The sequence below is a fragment of the Ylistrum balloti genome, unplaced genomic scaffold (assembly GCF_031769215.1).
Source record: "Ylistrum balloti isolate Yb309-2 unplaced genomic scaffold, AGI_CSIRO_Ybal_v1 Utg370448, whole genome shotgun sequence".
Taxonomy (NCBI): Eukaryota; Metazoa; Mollusca; class Bivalvia; order Pectinida; family Pectinidae; genus Ylistrum; species Ylistrum balloti.
The window spans coordinates 1135818-1152934 of NW_026782298.1; the positions used below are offsets into that span (position 1 = coordinate 1135818).

A 17117-nucleotide genomic window follows, 5' to 3' on the forward strand; every position below is an offset into this window, starting at 1 on the left:
AAGTGGTGAGAACCATTACCATGGACTGGTTTGTGTGTAAACTCTCTACATTCATATCAAAATGAAACCTAGTATGTGTCTGTAATGTGCCTTCCTGGAACGCAGCAGGGTCTACAAACTCAGACAAAAATATCCAAATTTTGTGAATAACTTTCTGCAAGATTAATTTCAAAATTTGGGATGATATGGCATAAGCAATTGAAGCTTAATGCTACTTAGAGAATTTCTAGTCGTCTGTATACACAACAGTACTGACAGGGTGGCTCCCCTCTAACAGGGTGAATAAGGGGGAGTCACTGCAGTTAATGGAGGGACACACCTCCTTATATATCTATGAGTAATCTCGGTAGGTAATTTATTCCATCATCACGGAGGTATCAGAAATGGAGCTGCTGTTTTAGGTTAGTGTGTTGTGAAAGCAGCTTGTCAGTACTAAATGGGTCAGTCTATGAAATAATTATTAAGGACATTAAAACCAATTGCAGAATTTTATCTATTTAGCATGAAAGGAGATTATTTTGGATGGAATACCGGTAACTAACAAGCAATTTACTGCCATTAGACAGGCCTATAGACTAGAATTTTGAAAAAGAATGTTGACAATTCTTCATTGAAGTAAGTTATGACAGTATTCCTAGCTTACAATGTCTCCTATTACACTGTTACAAGCATCAATGTACTTGATCAACACTTTACTTCTTAAGATCTTATTCGCATTTTTAAACGGAAAATTTAAGCTATCAACCTGTGCTATGGGTGACCTGGTTATGTGATTGTTTCAAGCTTGCGAGGCCGAAGGTGGAGTTTGGTACAAGACATGTGGAACCTATTTCTGAATTCAGTGCTGTGTTTCTTTTCTCACATTAGAAGACCTATCAGATATCTTAGGCACTTCCATATAATCTAAGGGGTCATCTCCAAGGTCAGTTAGGCACTTCCCCATAATCTAAGGGATCATCTCCAAGGTCAGTTCCCTCCTTCATTCTGTCATACTAAATGTGGGCTGGGATGATCCACTGTTTTCTAAAATCAAAATATTGACTTATTACTGACAAAGATTTCTTTGTAAAAGGTTACTTTCTAGATTAAATGTTCTTAAGTTCATTTGTTGTTTTCATTTTCTGCTTGAGAAGGGAAACTGGTGTTCATCTAGTGATGTACTTTTCACATCTCTTAGGTCCATCCATTCATCTATCTGTCCAGTTGTATATCAATTTGTCTTGATCTATGGTCTGTCCATTCGTCTATCAGTTCCCTTTTTGTCTTTGGTGTCCATCCATCTCTCGATATCTCTTTATGGTCTGTCCATTCATCTGTCAGTTCCTTTTTGTCTGTGTCTATCCATCCATTGGTAAATCTCTCTTTATGGTCTGTCTATTTGCCTGTCAGTCCCTTTTTTTTCTGTGGTCTGTCCATTCATCTGTAAATCTCTCTTTATGGTCTGTCTATTTGTCTGTCAGTCCCTTTTTGCCTGTGGTCTGTCCATTCATCTGTAAATCTCTCTTTATGGTCTGTCAGTTCCTTTTTGCCTGTGTCTATCCATCCATCTGTAAATCTCTCTTTATGGTGTGCCTATATTATATGTCTTTCAGTCCCTTTTTGTCTGTGTCTGTCCATCCATCCATAAATCTCTCTTTATGGTGTGTCTATTTGTCTGTCAGTCCCTTTTTGTCTGTGTCTGTCCATCCATCTATAAATCTCTCTTTATGGTCTGCCTATTTGTCTGTCAGTCCGTTTTTGCCTGTTGTCTGTCCATTCATCCGTCAATATGTCTTCATCTACGGTGGAACTGTTTGTAAGCCCCTACCGAAATCAAGTTTTGTTACTGTCACTTCTCTAAAATTATCTTGTTCTCAAAGTTTATAAATATGTTCAAATCGTCTTTAGGAACTATTTAGGATATTAACTTTTGGTTATTGTGATAGAGATACATCTGGTGTTTTCCTGAAACTTGATGTCTTCTGCAGTATGGGTGTTACCTGTAAATACTATTCAGTACAGTTAGAGATTTTTTTTATTATTTCTGGACTTCAGTTAAGGTTACACATGTATGCACTATTCTTCACTTCAATTTTTATTATCTGAAAATTTTCTATTTTTTAAACATTTAAACAACAAAACACACAGAACACCAAGAATCCTGACAAAGAAGACTGTCGTTTAATTTTTCGCTTGTTTCCTTTACAAATTTACAAAAATATACCAATGATTCTAGGATACCTCTTAATTTATAGAAAATGTCTTTAATGAATGAAATAAAGGAATGTGAAATTGATATCAAAATATCATTCATATATGTTATTCAACTAAATTGTTATAAATTTTCTCAATAAACCAATTTTTCTTTAGAAGAATTTTGTATGTACATGTTGAATAGCATCCATTGATGTGGCATGTCCCTGTGTTATGTTGTAGGAGTTACAATAACTATTTCTACAGACAGCTGTGTGTATTGATAATTATAATTCATGGAATGCTTAAATGAATGTTTATATTTTCAACTTTTGCACCAGAAAACCTCACCACTCCAACTCCACCTCAGAGCACTGAGTCTACGTGTTTGTATTTGAGCAGCCACAGCTCAGTAATGACCCAGTATGTCACTGGTGTAATGTGGATTATATACAAAAAGTGGAATTATTAAATTTCATGTATTATTGCATTAATACATGAGACATGTTGTTTTATACTGATTGTTTTAAAATCACTGTGTGAGATATAAATCACTGTGTGAGATATTGATTGTTGTTATATCACTGTGTGAGATATTAATCACTGTGTGAGATATTGATTGTTGTTACATCACTGTGTGAGATATTAATAACTGTGTGAGATATTGATTGTTGTTAAATCACTGTGTGAGATATTGATTGTTGTTATATCACTGTGTGAGATATTGATTGTTGTTATATCACTGTGTGAGATATTAATCACTGTGTGAGATATTGATTGTTGTTACATCACTGTGTGAGATATTAATAACTGTGTGAGATATTGATTGTTGTTAAATCACTGTGTGAGATATTGATTGTTGTTATATCACTGTGTGAGATATTGATTGTTGTTATATCACTGTGTGAGATATTAATAACTGTGTGAGATATTGATTGTTGTTATATCACTGTGTGAGATATTAATAACTGTGTGAGATATTGATTTTTGTTATATCACTGTGTGAGATATTAATAACTGTGTGAGATATTGATTGTTGTTATATCACTGTGTGAGATATTGATTATTGTTATATCACTGTGTGAGATATTGATTGTTGTTATATCACTGTGTGAGATATTAATCACTGTGTGAGATATTGATTGTTGTTACATCACAGTGTGAGATATTAATAACTGTGTGAGATATTGATTGTTGTTATATCACTGTGTGAGATATTGATTGTTGTTATATCACTGTGTGAGATATTGATTGTTGTTATATCACTGTGTGAGATATTGATTGTTGTTATATCACTGTGTGAGATATTAATAACTGTGTGAGATATTGATTGTTGTTATATCACTGTGTGAGATATTAATAACTGTGTGAGATATTGATTGTTGTTACGTTACTGTGTGAGATATTGATTGTTGTTACATCACTGTGTGAGATATTAATAACTGTGTGAGATATTGATTGTTGTTATATCACTGTGTGAGATATTGATTGGTGTTATATCACTGTGTGAGATATTGATTGTTGTTATATCACTGTGTGAGATATTAATCACTGTGTGAGATATTGATTGTTGTTACATCACTGTGTGAGATATTAATCACTGTGTGAGATATTGATTGTTGTTATATCACTGTGTGAGATATTAATCACTGTGTGAGATATTGATTGTTGTTATATCACTGTGTGAGATATTAATCACTGTGTGAGATATTGATTGTTGTTATATCACTGTGTGAGATATTAATAACTGTGTGAGATATTGATTGTTGTTATATCACTGTGTGAGATATTAATCACTGTGTGAGATATTGATTGTTGTTATATCACTGTGTGAGATATTAATCACTGTGTGAGATATTGATTGTTGTTATATCACTGTGTGAGATATTAATCACTGTGTGAGATATTAATCACTGTGTGAGATATTGATTGTTGTTATATCACTGTGTGAGATATTAATAACTGTGTGAGATATTGATTGTTGTTAAATCACTGTGTAAGATATTGATTGTTGTTACATCACTGTGTGAGATATTAATAACTGTGTGAGATATTGATTGTTGTTAAATCACTGTGTGAGATATTGATTGTTGTTACATCACTGTGTGAGATATTAATAACTGTGTGAGATATTAATTGTTGTTATATCACTGTGTGAGATATTAATCACTGTGTGAGATATTAATCACTGTGTGAGATATTGATTGTTGTTATATCACTGTGTGAGATATTAATCACTGTGTGAGATATTAATCACTGTGTGAGATATTGATTGTTGTTATATCACTGTGTGAGATATTAATCACTGTGTGAGATATTAATCACTGTGTGAGATATTAATCACACTGATTGTTGTTATATCACTGTGTGAGATATTAATAACTGTGTGAGATATTGATTGTTGTTAAATCACTGTGTGAGATATTGATTGTTGTTATATCACTGTGTGAGATATTAATCACTGTGTGAGATATTGATTGTTGTTTTATCACTGTGTGAGATATTAATCACTGTGTGAGATATTGATTGTTGTTATATCACTGTGTGAGATATTGATTTTTGTTATATCACTGTGTGAGATATTGATTGTTGTTATATCACTGTGTGAGATATTAATCACTGTGTGACATATTGATTATTGTTATATCACTGTGTGAGATATAAATCACTGTGTGAGATATTAATCACACTGATTGTTGTTATATCACTGTGTGAGATATTGATTGTTGTTATATCACTGTGTGAGATATTAATCACTGTGTGAGATATTAATCACACTGATTGTTGTTATATCACTGTGTGAGATATAAATCACTGTGTGAGATATTAATCACTGTGTGAGATATAAATCACTGTGTGAGATATTAATCACTGTGTGAGATATTGATTGTTGTTATATCACTGTGTGAGATATTAATCACTGTGTGAGATATTAATCACACTGATTGTTGTTATATCACAGTGTGAGATATTAATCACTGTGTGAAATATTGATTGTTGTTATATATTAATCACACGGATTGTTGTTATATCACTGTGTGAGATATTAATCACTGTGTGAGATATTAATCACACTGATTGTTTTTATATCACAGTGTGAGATATTAATCACTGTGTGAGATATTGATTGTTGTTATATCACTGTGTGAGATATTAATCACTGTGTGAGATATTAATCACACTGATTGTTGTTATATCACTGTGTGAGATATTAATCACTGTGTGAGATATTAATCACACTGATTGTTGTTATATCACTGTGTGAGATATTAATCACTGTGTGAGATATTAATCACACTGATTGTTGTTATATCACTGTGTGAGATATTAATCACTGTGTGAGATATTAATCACACTGATTGTTGTTATATCACTGTGTGAGACATTAATCACTGTGTGAGATATTAATCACACTGATTGTTGTTATATCACTGTGTGAGATATAAATCACTGTGTGAGATATTAATCACACTGATTGTTGTTATATCACTGTGTGAGATATTGATTGTTGTTATATCACTGTGTGAGATATTAATCACTGTGTGAGATATTAATCACACTGATTGTTGTTATATCACAGTGTGAGATATTAATCACTGTGTGAAATATTGATTGTTGTTATATATTAATCACACGGATTGTTTTTATATCACTGTGTGAGATATTAATCACACTGATTGTTTTTATATCACAGTGTGAGATATTAATCACTGTGTGAGATATTGATTGTTGTTATATCACTGTGTGAGATATTAATCACTGTGTGAGATATTAATCACACTGATTGTTGTTATATCACTGTGTGAGATATTAATCACTGTGTGAGATATTAATCACACTGATTGTTGTTATATCACTGTGTGAGATATTAATCACTGTGTGAGATATTAATCACACTGATTGTTGTTATATCACTGTGTGAGATATTAATCACTGTGTGAGATATTAATCACACTGATTGTTGTTATATCACTGTGTGAGATATTAATCACACTGATTGTTGTTATATCACTGTGTGAGATATTAATCACTGTGTGAGATATTAATCACTGTGTGAGATATTAATCACACTGATTGTTGTTATATCACTGTGTGAGATATTAATCACACTGATTGTTGTTATATCACTGTGTGAGATATTGATTGTTTTTATATCACTGTGTGAGATATTAATCACTGTGTGAGATATTGATTGTTGTTATATATTAATCACACGGATTGTTTTTATATCACTGTGTGAGATATTAATCACTGTGTGAGATATTAATCACACTGATTGTTTTTATATCACAGTGTGAGATATTAATCACTGTGTGAGATATTGATTGTTGTTATATCACTGTAATCACACAGATTGTTTTTATATCACTGTGTGAGATATTAATCACTGTGTGAGATATTAATCACACGGATTGTTTTTATATCACTGTGTGAGATATTAATCACTGTGTGAGATATTAATCACTGTGTGAGATATTAATCACACTGATTGTTGTTATATCACTGTGTGAGTGACAGGTGGGAAGGAGATACAGAGCAAGGAGAGGGAATCTCAGTGACAGGTGGGCAGGAGATGGAGGACCACTGGGAGGGGATATCAGGGACTGGGGGCAGGAGATGGAGGACCACTGGGAGGGGATCTCGGTGACAGGTGGCCAGGAGATGGAGGACCACTGGGAGGGTATCTCAGTGACAGGTGGGCAGGAGATGGAGGACCACTGGGAGGGTATCTCAGGGACTGGGGGCAGGAGATGGAGGACCACTGGGAGGGGATCTCAGGGACTGGGGGCAGGAGATGGAGGACCACTGGGAGGGGATCTCAGGGACTGGGGGCAGGAGATGGAGGACCATTGGGAGGGTATCTTAGTGACAGGTGGGCAGGAGATGGAGGACCACTGGGAGGGGATCTCAGGGACTGGGGGCAGGAGATGGAGGACCACTGGGAGGGGATCTCAGGGACTGGGGGCAGGAGATGAAGGACCACTAGGAGGGGATCTCAGGGATCGGTAGACAAGATAAAGAGAGCCAACTGAAGTGATTTCAAGGACTGTTGTTGAGAAGGAAGAGGTGGATGTTTTTGATTTGAAAATAGAATTTCATTAAAGGACTAGTACAGTCCCTGCCGGTCACACTTTCAGAGGTATCAAAATCTAACTTTTGTAATCTCTCTGATTTTTTGGAAAGCCATTCGTAATCTTTGTGATTTTTTATACCCTTTCATCATCACTAGGAATTTTGAGAGTCATCATGAATTCAGAATTTTAAGGTTAGGAGAGAAGTACTGTACATTACGGGGGATCTGCACTTGACATTGCAATATGTCGGAATGTGCATTATCACTATATATATTAACGCTTGTGATTAAAAGATACACATGGAAGATGGTGTTGGAAACCTAGCTACCACGTCTCTGTGATCAGACCTGACAAAGAATGCTTCAGATGTGTCTCGGCAAAGATCAACTGTAACTATTATAGCACGAGCTTTTCTTTATCCAATATATATACATGTCTTTTTTTCTTTGGTACAGTTGTTGATACCGAGAATTTTTTTCTTATAAAATCATACAAAATGTTTGAGACCTGAGCTTACATCCGCGTTGGACTATGTTTAAGTCAAAAAAAACCAATGTACTTATGAAGTTATGCTTTAATAAAATTACTTAGAATCATTACTTTAACATCTCCACCCATTTCCTCCCATCTCCACAGTTTCATCTCTACCACACTTTCAACCCAAACCACACTTTCAACCCAAACCACAGTTTCAACCCACACCACAGTTTCAACCCACACCACAGTTTCAACCCACACCACAGTTTCAACCCACACCACAGTTTCACCCGCTACCACACTTTCAACCCAAACCACAGTATTAACCCAAACCACACTTTCAACCCACACCACACTTTCAACCCACACCACAATTTCAAACACATTTTGGAGAGTGTCACCTTTTCACATAGCGTACTGTATGATAGATCGATCATGAAAACTTTTTATTGATAAAGTGACAGCAGCCATTATCAGAATTGTACCATCCTATCGTTTATGGTGTAATATCGTACAAAGCTAGGTAGAATGGACCTGGTTCCTGTTAAATGTAATATAGTTACAAAAATGATTTTTCTTGCTGACCGAAATGAAGTTTCACATCCCATACTCGGCTTCAAACTGCTCCTGTAAATAGTATTCTGTGTGTACGAGGTGCCAGGTTGTAGACTGTATGTTGTATAACACAGATGTTGCACAGTATTCCGTATCAAACACATAACACTACCCAGTTGTCTCAAAGTTTACTCAGTATGTAGTGCTATCCAATATCCTACAGTATCATTGTTATTACAGTGTTACAAATTAAACTTTTTGTGATCAAATGAGCTTGGCTGAAGGTTAGAGGTCAGTACTACACAAGTTTATCAAGGCCTGGTTGCCAGTTTTTCTAAAATCATTGACAGTTAAAAGTTCCTGGACACAAACTCAGTACACTCATGATTTGGCCTCTGTGTGATGCCATCAATATAAAAAAAAATGGACCATCCAGTAAAGAAAATAACCTCTGTATAGAGGCCAGCTGGACATCCAGTAAAGAAAGTAACCTCTATATAGAGGCCAGCTGGACCATCCAGTAAAGAATGTAAACTCTATATAGAGGCCAGCTGGACATCCAGTAAAGAAAGTAACCTCTGTATAGAGGCCAGCTGGACATCCAGTAAAGAAAGTAACCTCTATATAGAGGCCAGCTGGACATCCAGTAAAGAAAGTAACCTCTATATAGAGGCCAGCTGGACATCCAGTAAAGAAAGTAACATCTATATAGAGGTCAGCTGGTCCATCCAGTAAAGAATGTAACCTCTATATAGAGGTCAGCTGGACCATCCAGTAAAGAAGGTTAACTCTATATAGAGACCAGCTGGACCATCCAGTAAAGAAAATAACCTCTATATAGAGGTCAGCTGGACCATCCAGTAAAGAAGGTAACCCCTATATAGAGGCCAGCTGGACCATTCAGTAAAGAAAGTTACCTCTATATAGAGACCAGCTTGACTGTTGATGATGAAATCTTTCTGTATAGAGACCAGCTTGACTGTTGATGATGAAATCTTTCTGTATAGAGACCAGCTTGACTGTTGATGATGAAATCTTTCTGTATAGAGACCAGCTTGACTGTTGATGATGAAATCTTTCTGTATAGAAGACTAAGAAATTTAATTAAAGATGGGAAAACTGTGGAGTGTATGATCAGATTGGTGATTACTTCCTCTGATGTTTTATTTCTTGATGAGAAATACGTCAACGAAAAATCAGGGTGTAAAATCAAAAATGATTTATATTGTCTGACTCAACTGTTCATGTTTCTTGAGAAAGAGACTAATGCCCCTCTATTACAGCAAACTGCGTGACTGTAAAGGGTAGAATTTTAACAACTGATTGAGTTTGACCTTGGCAGGAATGTTCAAAGGTCACCCAACACAAAACATAAGGTATCTGTGATTTGAAGTCATATGACACCAGTCATGTGATACTGGATTTATGTCAGATTTGTGCTCTTACAATGAGTAATAAAATTCCATAATGTTTTGTTCGAAGTAGCAGCATTTGATTTTTATAAAACACACATCACATTGATATGGAAAGATATACATAAGTTATGACATGTTATATATACATTGTATACAGGATGTTCTTTCAAGTTTTGTGTGGGCAGATGTATGTTATATAGTCGTAATGTTTATGGACAGATGTTATATAGAGGTGACCTATATAGACATGTTATATAGAGGTGACCTATATAGACATATGTTACATAGAGGTGACCATTATAGACAGATGTTATGTAGAGGTGACCTATATAGACAGATGTTATATAGAGGTGACCTATATAGACAGATGTTATATAGAGGTGACCTATATAGACATATGTTACATAGAGGTGACCATTATAGACAGATGTTATATAGAGGTGACCTGTATAGACAGATGTTATATAGAGGTGACCTATATAGACAGATGTTATATAGAGGTGACCTATATAGACAGATGTTATATATAGGTGACCAATATAGACAGATGTTATATAGAGGTGACCTATATAGACAGATGTTATATAGAGGTGACCTATATAGACAGATGTTATATAGAGGTGACCTATATAGACAGATGTTATATAGAGGTAACCTATATAGACAGATGTTATATAGAGGTGACCTGTATAGACAGATGTTATATAGAGGTGACCTATATAGACATGTTATGTAGAGGTGACCTATATAGACAGATGTTATATAGAGGTGACCTATATAGACAGATGTTATATAGAGGTGACCTATATAGACAGATGTTATATAGAGGTGACCTATATAGACATGTTATATAGAGGTAACCTATATAGACAGATGTTATATATAGGTGACCTATATAGACAGATGTTATATAGAGGTGATGTTTTTATTACCTTTCACATATTTGTTTTTGGGTTTGAATGTTTGCTAGATAAATCACGTTGATGAATTTTTTGACATTTAACATTAATCTCTGAGACTAAGCAGGTTGTAATAAGAATCCATTGCTGTGGTTTTTATATAACATAGGCTTTAATTTTGATACAAGTGTAAGCTGACTTTGATAGAAAGATACAGGAGTATAAGGATTTATTTCACGGTGTCATATTTTGTGTAGGGTGTATTCTTGACCCCGACAGATAACACTGGGAGCTGTTTCACTGTACCCAGCGCCTGTCAGGGATTCTTCAAATTTCATGTATTAATTACTCTTTGTGAATACGCCCATCTTTTCTTCATATGTAAAGCACTACCACAATTATGTTTTCAAATTTAAATTTTAAGCAGTATTTTTTAGGCACAATTGTTCATTTCCTTTTACTAGTTTATAAAGATGTATGAAGATATTTTAATACCATTTTCTCATTAATTGTGAACGTCTTTTCAAATAAATAAAAATCATAGGTAAATTATTATAATGTATAGCAATCACAGGATACCGCCTTGCTGTCCAAGCTGTGTTATAAATCGCTCACCCGTGTACAGTTATTGTTGTAAAGAGTATCGGTCTATCTCTCGATCATCACTCCATATTCAGAGAGCAGCAGAGAGTAAGGTTTGTTGTCTTAAATGATTCTATTGTAGGTCATGTTGTCTTCTTCCAAGAGCTTAGATATTCAGAGAGAAAGTACTAAGTAGGGGTGACAAGGAAGCTCTGAGTTGGGTAACAGTTTGAGAAGCTCTGTGTTGGGTGACAGTTTGAGAAATTCTGAGTTAGGTAACAGTTTGAGAAGTTTTGAGTTGTGTGACAGTTTGAGAAGTTCTGAGTTGTGTGACAGTTTGAGAAGTTTTGAGTTGTGTGACAGTTTGAGAAGTTCTGAGTTGGGTGACAGTTTGAGAAATTCTGAGTTGGGTGACAGTTTGAGAAGTTTTGAGTTGTGTGACAGTTTGAGAAGTTCTGTGTTGGGTGACAGTTTGAGAAATTCTGAGTTGGGTGACAGTTTGAGAAGTTCTGAGTTGTGTGACAGTTTGAGAAGTTCTGAGTTAGGTAACAGTTTGAGAAGTTCTGAGTTGGGTAACAGTTTGAGAAGCTCTGAGTTGTGTGACAGTTTGAGAAGTTCTGTGTTGGGTGACAGTTTGAGAAGCTCTGAGTTGGGTGACAGTTTGAGAAATTCTGAGTTGGGTGACAGTTTGAGAAGCTCTGAGTGGGTGACAGTTTGAGAAGTTCTGAGTTGGGTGACAGTTTGAGAAGTTCTGAGTTGGGTGACAGTTTGAGAAGTTCTGGGTTGTGTGACAGTTTGAGAAGTTCTAAGTTGTGTGACAGTTTGAGAAGTTCTGAGTTGGGTGACAGTTTGAGAAGCTCTGAGTTGGGTGACAGTTTGAGAAGTTCTGAGTTGTGTGACAGTTTTAGAAGCTCTGAGTTGGGTGACAGTTTGAGAAGCTCTGAGTTGTGTGACAGTTTGAGAAGCTCAGAGTGGGGTGACAGTTTGAGAAGCTCTGAGTTAGGTGACAGTTTGAGAAGTTCTAAGTTGTGTGACAGTTTGAGAAGTTCTGAGTTGGGTGACAGTTAGAGAAGCTCTGAGTTGTGTGACAGTTTGAGAAGCTCCGAGTTAGGTGACAGTTTGAGAAGTTCTGAGTTGGGTGACAGTTTGAGAAGTTCTGAGTTGGGTGACAGTTTGAGAAGTTCTAAGTTGTATGACAGTTTGAGAAGTTCTGGGTTGTGTGACAGTTTGAGAAGTTCTGAGTTGGGTAACAGTTTGAGAAGTTCTGAGTTGAGTGACAGTTTGAGAAGCTCCGAGTTAGGTGACAGTTTGAGAAGTTCTGGGTTGTGTGACAGTTTGAGAAGTTCTGAGTTGGGTGACAGTTTGAGAAGTTCTGAGTTGGGTGACAGTTTGAGAAGTTCTAAGTTGTGTGACAGTTTGAGAAGTTCTGGGTTGTGTGACAGTTTGAGAAGTTCTGAGTTGGGTAACAGTTTGAGAAGTTCTGAGTTGAGTGACAGTTTGAGAGATCAGAGTTAGGTGACAGTTTGAGAAGTTCTGGGTTGTGTGACAGTTTGAGAAGTTCTGAGTTGGGTAACAGTTTGAGAAGTTCTGAGTTGAGTGACAGTTTGAGAAGCTCCGAGTTAGGTGACAGTTTGAGAAGTTCTGGGTTGTGTGACAGTTTGAGAAGTTCTGAGTTGGGTAACAGTTTGAGAAGTTCTGAGTTGAGTGACAGTTTGAGAAGCTCCGAGTTAGGTGACAGTTTGAGAAGTTCTGGGTTGTGTGACAGTTTGAGAAGTTCTGAGTTGGGTAACAGTTTGAGAAGTTCTGAGTTGAGTGACAGTTTGAGAAGCTCCGAGTTAGGTGACAGTTTGAGAAGTTCTGGGTTGTGTGACAGTTTGAGAAGTTCTGAGTTGGGTGACAGTTTGAGAAGTTCTAATTTGTGTGACAGTTTGAGAAGTTCTGGGTTGGGTGACAGTTTGAGAAGCTCTGAGTTGGGTGACAGTTTGAGAAGTTCTGAGTTAGGTGACAGTTTGAGAAGCTCTGAGTGGGTGACAGTTTGAGAAGTTCTGAGTTAGGTGACAGTTTGAGAAGTTCTAAGTTGTGTGACAGTTTGAGAAGTTCTGAGTTGGGTGACAGTTTGAGAAGTTCTGAGTTGGGTGACAGTTTGAGAAATTCTGAGTTGGGTGACAGAATGAAATGTTTGTGGATACTGTGCCAGTGGTATTGTCAGTGTTTAGTCTGAAGTATTAGCTTACTGTTAATGTTTAGGTGGTAATCTTATTAAACAGTTTTCATGCTGAAGATTTTCTGTTAAAATGTGATTATGTCTATGTTGTTCATATATAACAATTTTACAAATACACATCATTGCTCTCTTTTGCCTAGAAGTGCTCATGTCTGACATGTGATTGAGGTAAAAGTTTATAGTCGTTGGGAGAAAAGGTTCTGTGTCAGGTGGTTTTAACAAGAGAAAAGAATGTGTGATGTAACATGAAAGTAAGACTATTATACTGTTTGTGCAAATCGTTAATTAGTAACTTGACAAACTGTTCACAAATCTGAAAAATCTGGGATATTTTTCCGTCTTCCATACCAAATTTCTTGTCATATGAGAATTGGAAGGGAAGAGAAGTGAGGTAAGCTTGAAGTATTTTCCATTTCGTTGAATCACATTACAAACTCTGTGAATGGAAATATAGATAGGAGGGTTAATATATCAGTGAAAAAACAGTATAGGTTGTGTACTGGAATGATATACTGCAGGTTTGTGATATAGAGACATGCTATGACTGTCATTTCTGTTTGTTGTTTATCACAGCTAATGCTTCCAGTCCAAGACAGAATATCTCACTTTCATCATTAGAGGGTTTAGAATAACATTTATCATTGTTGTAATAACTACACCCAGAACACAGGGTTTTACAGGTGTTGACAATATACCTGCTGCGAGCTAAGATTACTATAGATAAAATCTTGATGTGTTATCTTACAAGTTTTCAATTGATTTTCTACAATACCGTATTCATTTTTCTTGTTTTCAAAAAACTTTATGTAGAAATAGTATAGAGGGTTTGTAAACAGAGTAAAGCTATACATAGTTAAGAGAAATCTATATTTTTAAAATTTTGGCCGTAAAGGAGAATTTGAGATATGGAGTAAATATTGTTTGCACTAAAGTTGTTTTTTTTAATGACAAAAAAAAGCTAAGTTGAGGCTTTGCACGATTTCTTTTGTATGAATTTCTCCTTATCAATGGTAAGGATTTGATAATATGAAGAACAGCTAAATTTACACTGAACAGCTTATAATTCCAAATCTTTGAAATGGTGGTAAACTCTGGTAAGTGAAAATGGTGGTAACTTCTGCCAGTATTTTTCTAGTGTCAATGGTTTGTGATAACTTAATGGTGGTAACTTCTGCCAGTATTTTTCTAGTGTCAATGGTTTTTGACAACTTAATGGTGTAACTTCTGCCGGTATTTTTCTAGTGTCCATGGTTTGTGATAACTTAATGGTGGTAACTTCTGTTGGTATTTTTCTGGTGTCAATGGTTGGTGACAAATTGATGATGTAACTTCTGCTGGTATTTTACTAGTGTCAATGGTTTTTGACAACTTAAATGGTGTAACTTCAGTCGGTATATCTAGTGTCCATGGTTTTTGACAACTTAATGGTGTAACTTCTGTCGGTATATTTCTAGTGTCCATGGTTTTTGACAACTTAATGGTGTAACTTCTGTCGGTATATCTAGTGTCCATGGTTTTTGACAACTTAATGGTGTAACTTCTGCCGGTATTTTTCTAGTGTCAATGGTTTTTGACAACTTAATGGTGGTAACTTCTGCCAGTATTTTTCTAGTGTCAATGGTTTTTGACAACTTAATGGTGTAACTTCTGTCGGTATATTTCTAGTGTCCATGGTTTTTGACATCTTAATGGTGTAACTTCTGTCTGTATTTTTCTAGTGTCAATGGTTGGTGACAAATTAATGGTGTAACTTCTGCCAGTATTTTTCTAGTGTCAATGGTTTTTGACAGCTTAATGGTGGTAACTTCTGTTGGTATATTTCTAGTGTCCATGGTTTTTGACAACTTAATGGTGGTAACTTCTGTCAGTATATTTCTACTGTCAATGGTTTTTGACAACTTAATGGTGTAACTTCTGTCAGTATTTTTCTAGTGTCCATGGTTTTTGACAACTTAATGGTGTAATTTCTGCCAGTTTATTTCTAGTGTCAATGGTTTGTGATAACTTAATGGTGTAACTTCTGTCGGTATATTTCTAGTGTCCCTGGTTTGCGACTGTTCATGCCATGCCTACATATAGCTGGATGGTCAGAGTTTCCTAATGTCCTTTCGGGATTCATACCGGCAACAAACATCTTCTGTATTATGTTTACATTTGCATGACATTGTTTTTATAGAAAATGAAGAGAGATAACATAATTAAGGATTAATAGTTTATTTTGCCCATTATGAAGGAAAGTGAACTTCATGTAGACAAAACAAACAGCAAAGCAGTTCATATACTATTTGTTCAAGTTTCACTTCCCTTCATCACCCCACGCATGTAACACAATCGAATCCCTGTACTTCTATCAACCAAATTCCAAATCCTGCCATTCGAATGCACTTCCAGTGCAAGGCAGTGGTGCTTTGTAACATTGTCAGAGATGCCATACATGTGTGCACACATATACCACCAGGCACCAATAAAATAAAGTTCCAAAGTGTGATTTAATTATTTGAGATAAATGTATTTAAATCTGAAATTTAAAAAAATTTCCTTTCATTCTGAATAAGTAAGAAGCAAGATTTTGATAGTTAACAACTTTCTAAGATGCTGTTTAGTACAGGTTTTATCATGCATATTAATCTCTCCACAGATTTGTGATTTGATCACAACCCTAATAGGACACAAAAAGATGGCAAAAGTCTTGTTTTGGAAATGAAATACACTGATGAAAGTGTAATTTTATATAGCTCATAGGCTGAAACATAAATTATCTGACCACTCTACACATTCTAGTAGAACTGTTATATTGAAGTCTGCCTGTCTGAGCGTAAAACCTGTATCATGATAATACTTTCAGTAATTGTCACTGTTTTGTCAGATCATTTTGTTTTTAGTTCACCTTTCTGAAGGGCAGCTGAGCTTTATTGTCATTCAGCATCTGGCAGCTTTTCTTTAAACTTCTTCTGAAGAACCAAAAGGCAAATAGTCAAGATATTTGGCTTGCAGCTTCATAGGATGGCACACAAATACGTTTGTGCAAAGAAATGATTGACCTACACTCAAGTACAGAATGATGGGGAGAGCAGCTAGGGTGTCATACTTGCTAAAACCTTTAAAAATAGTCCAGAGATATGATATAAGACTGTGATATAAACTCCAAATTGAGGCATGCTATCTATAGCTGCTGTGATATAAACTCCAAAATGAGGCATGCTATTTATAGCTACTGTGATATAAACTCCAAAATGAGACATGCTATTTATAGCTGCTGTGATATAAACTCCAAAATGAAGCATGCTATTTATAGCTACTCTGATGATATTTATAGGTACTGTGATGTAAACTCCAAAATGAGACATGTTATCTATAGCTACTGTGATATAAAATCCAAAATGAGATGTGCTATTTATAGCTGCTGTGATGTAAACTCCAAAGTGAGACATGTTATCTATAGCTACTCTGATATAAACTCCAAGGTGAGGCATGCTATTTATAGGTACTGTGATGTAAACTCCAAAAAGAGACTTACTATATTTGGTAACTGTGAGATTAACATCATGTGGAGATGTGCAATTCATAGCTACAGGACCAATCTACCTTTTGTTTCTTCAGATAGTCAAACATGACAGAGACATTAAAAAATTCCTGTGTGCTATCACCCTCGTTTGAAAGTCCAAACCCTGCTAAAGTCCCTCGACTCCAGGTGAGTACTGATTTGTCTCTGTACTAA

The 17117-nt window shown here is 35.7% G+C and overlaps 2 protein-coding genes across 5 annotated transcripts in view; one reads left to right on the forward strand and one right to left on the reverse strand.

The window, feature by feature from the left end:
* The window catches only part of LOC132554821 (hydroxysteroid 11-beta-dehydrogenase 1-like protein), a 56693-nt gene that overhangs the window by 18597 nt on the left and 20979 nt on the right, over positions 1-17117 (forward strand). For 2 of the 4 annotated variants that reach the window (XM_060219137.1, XM_060219136.1), the window contains exon 2: positions 17000-17090. The exons of the other annotated variants lie outside the window; for them this stretch is intronic. In XM_060219137.1, the coding sequence (XP_060075120.1) occupies positions 17010-17090 (81 nt within the window). In that variant the 5' untranslated portion in view covers positions 17000-17009. The remainder of the gene's footprint in view (positions 1-16999; positions 17091-17117) is intronic. 4 annotated transcript variants of the gene reach the window in all.
* LOC132554853 (histone-lysine N-methyltransferase 2D-like) lies at positions 11350-15835 on the reverse strand. Its single transcript, XM_060219175.1, has 3 exons — positions 15745-15835; positions 12696-13194; positions 11350-12088 (listed from the first exon to the last, which is right to left on the reverse strand). Exons 1-3 carry the CDS (start codon positions 15833-15835, stop codon positions 11350-11352), a joined length of 1329 nt encoding a protein of 442 aa, XP_060075158.1.

Excerpts from the sequence above, each read along its gene's own strand:
- LOC132554853 (XM_060219175.1), bottom strand. The coding sequence starts at position 15,835 with ATGTATGGCATCTCTGACAATGTTACAAAGCACCACTGCCTTGCACTG. Across the intron at positions 13,195-15,744 it reads TTGGAATTTGGTTGATAGAA|AGCTTCTCAAACTGTCACCT; the intron begins GTACAGGGATTC and ends TCACCCACTCAG. Across the intron at positions 12,089-12,695 it reads AACCCAGAACTTCTCAAACT|AGCTTCTAAAACTGTCACAC; the intron begins GTCACCTAACTC and ends CACCCAACTCAG.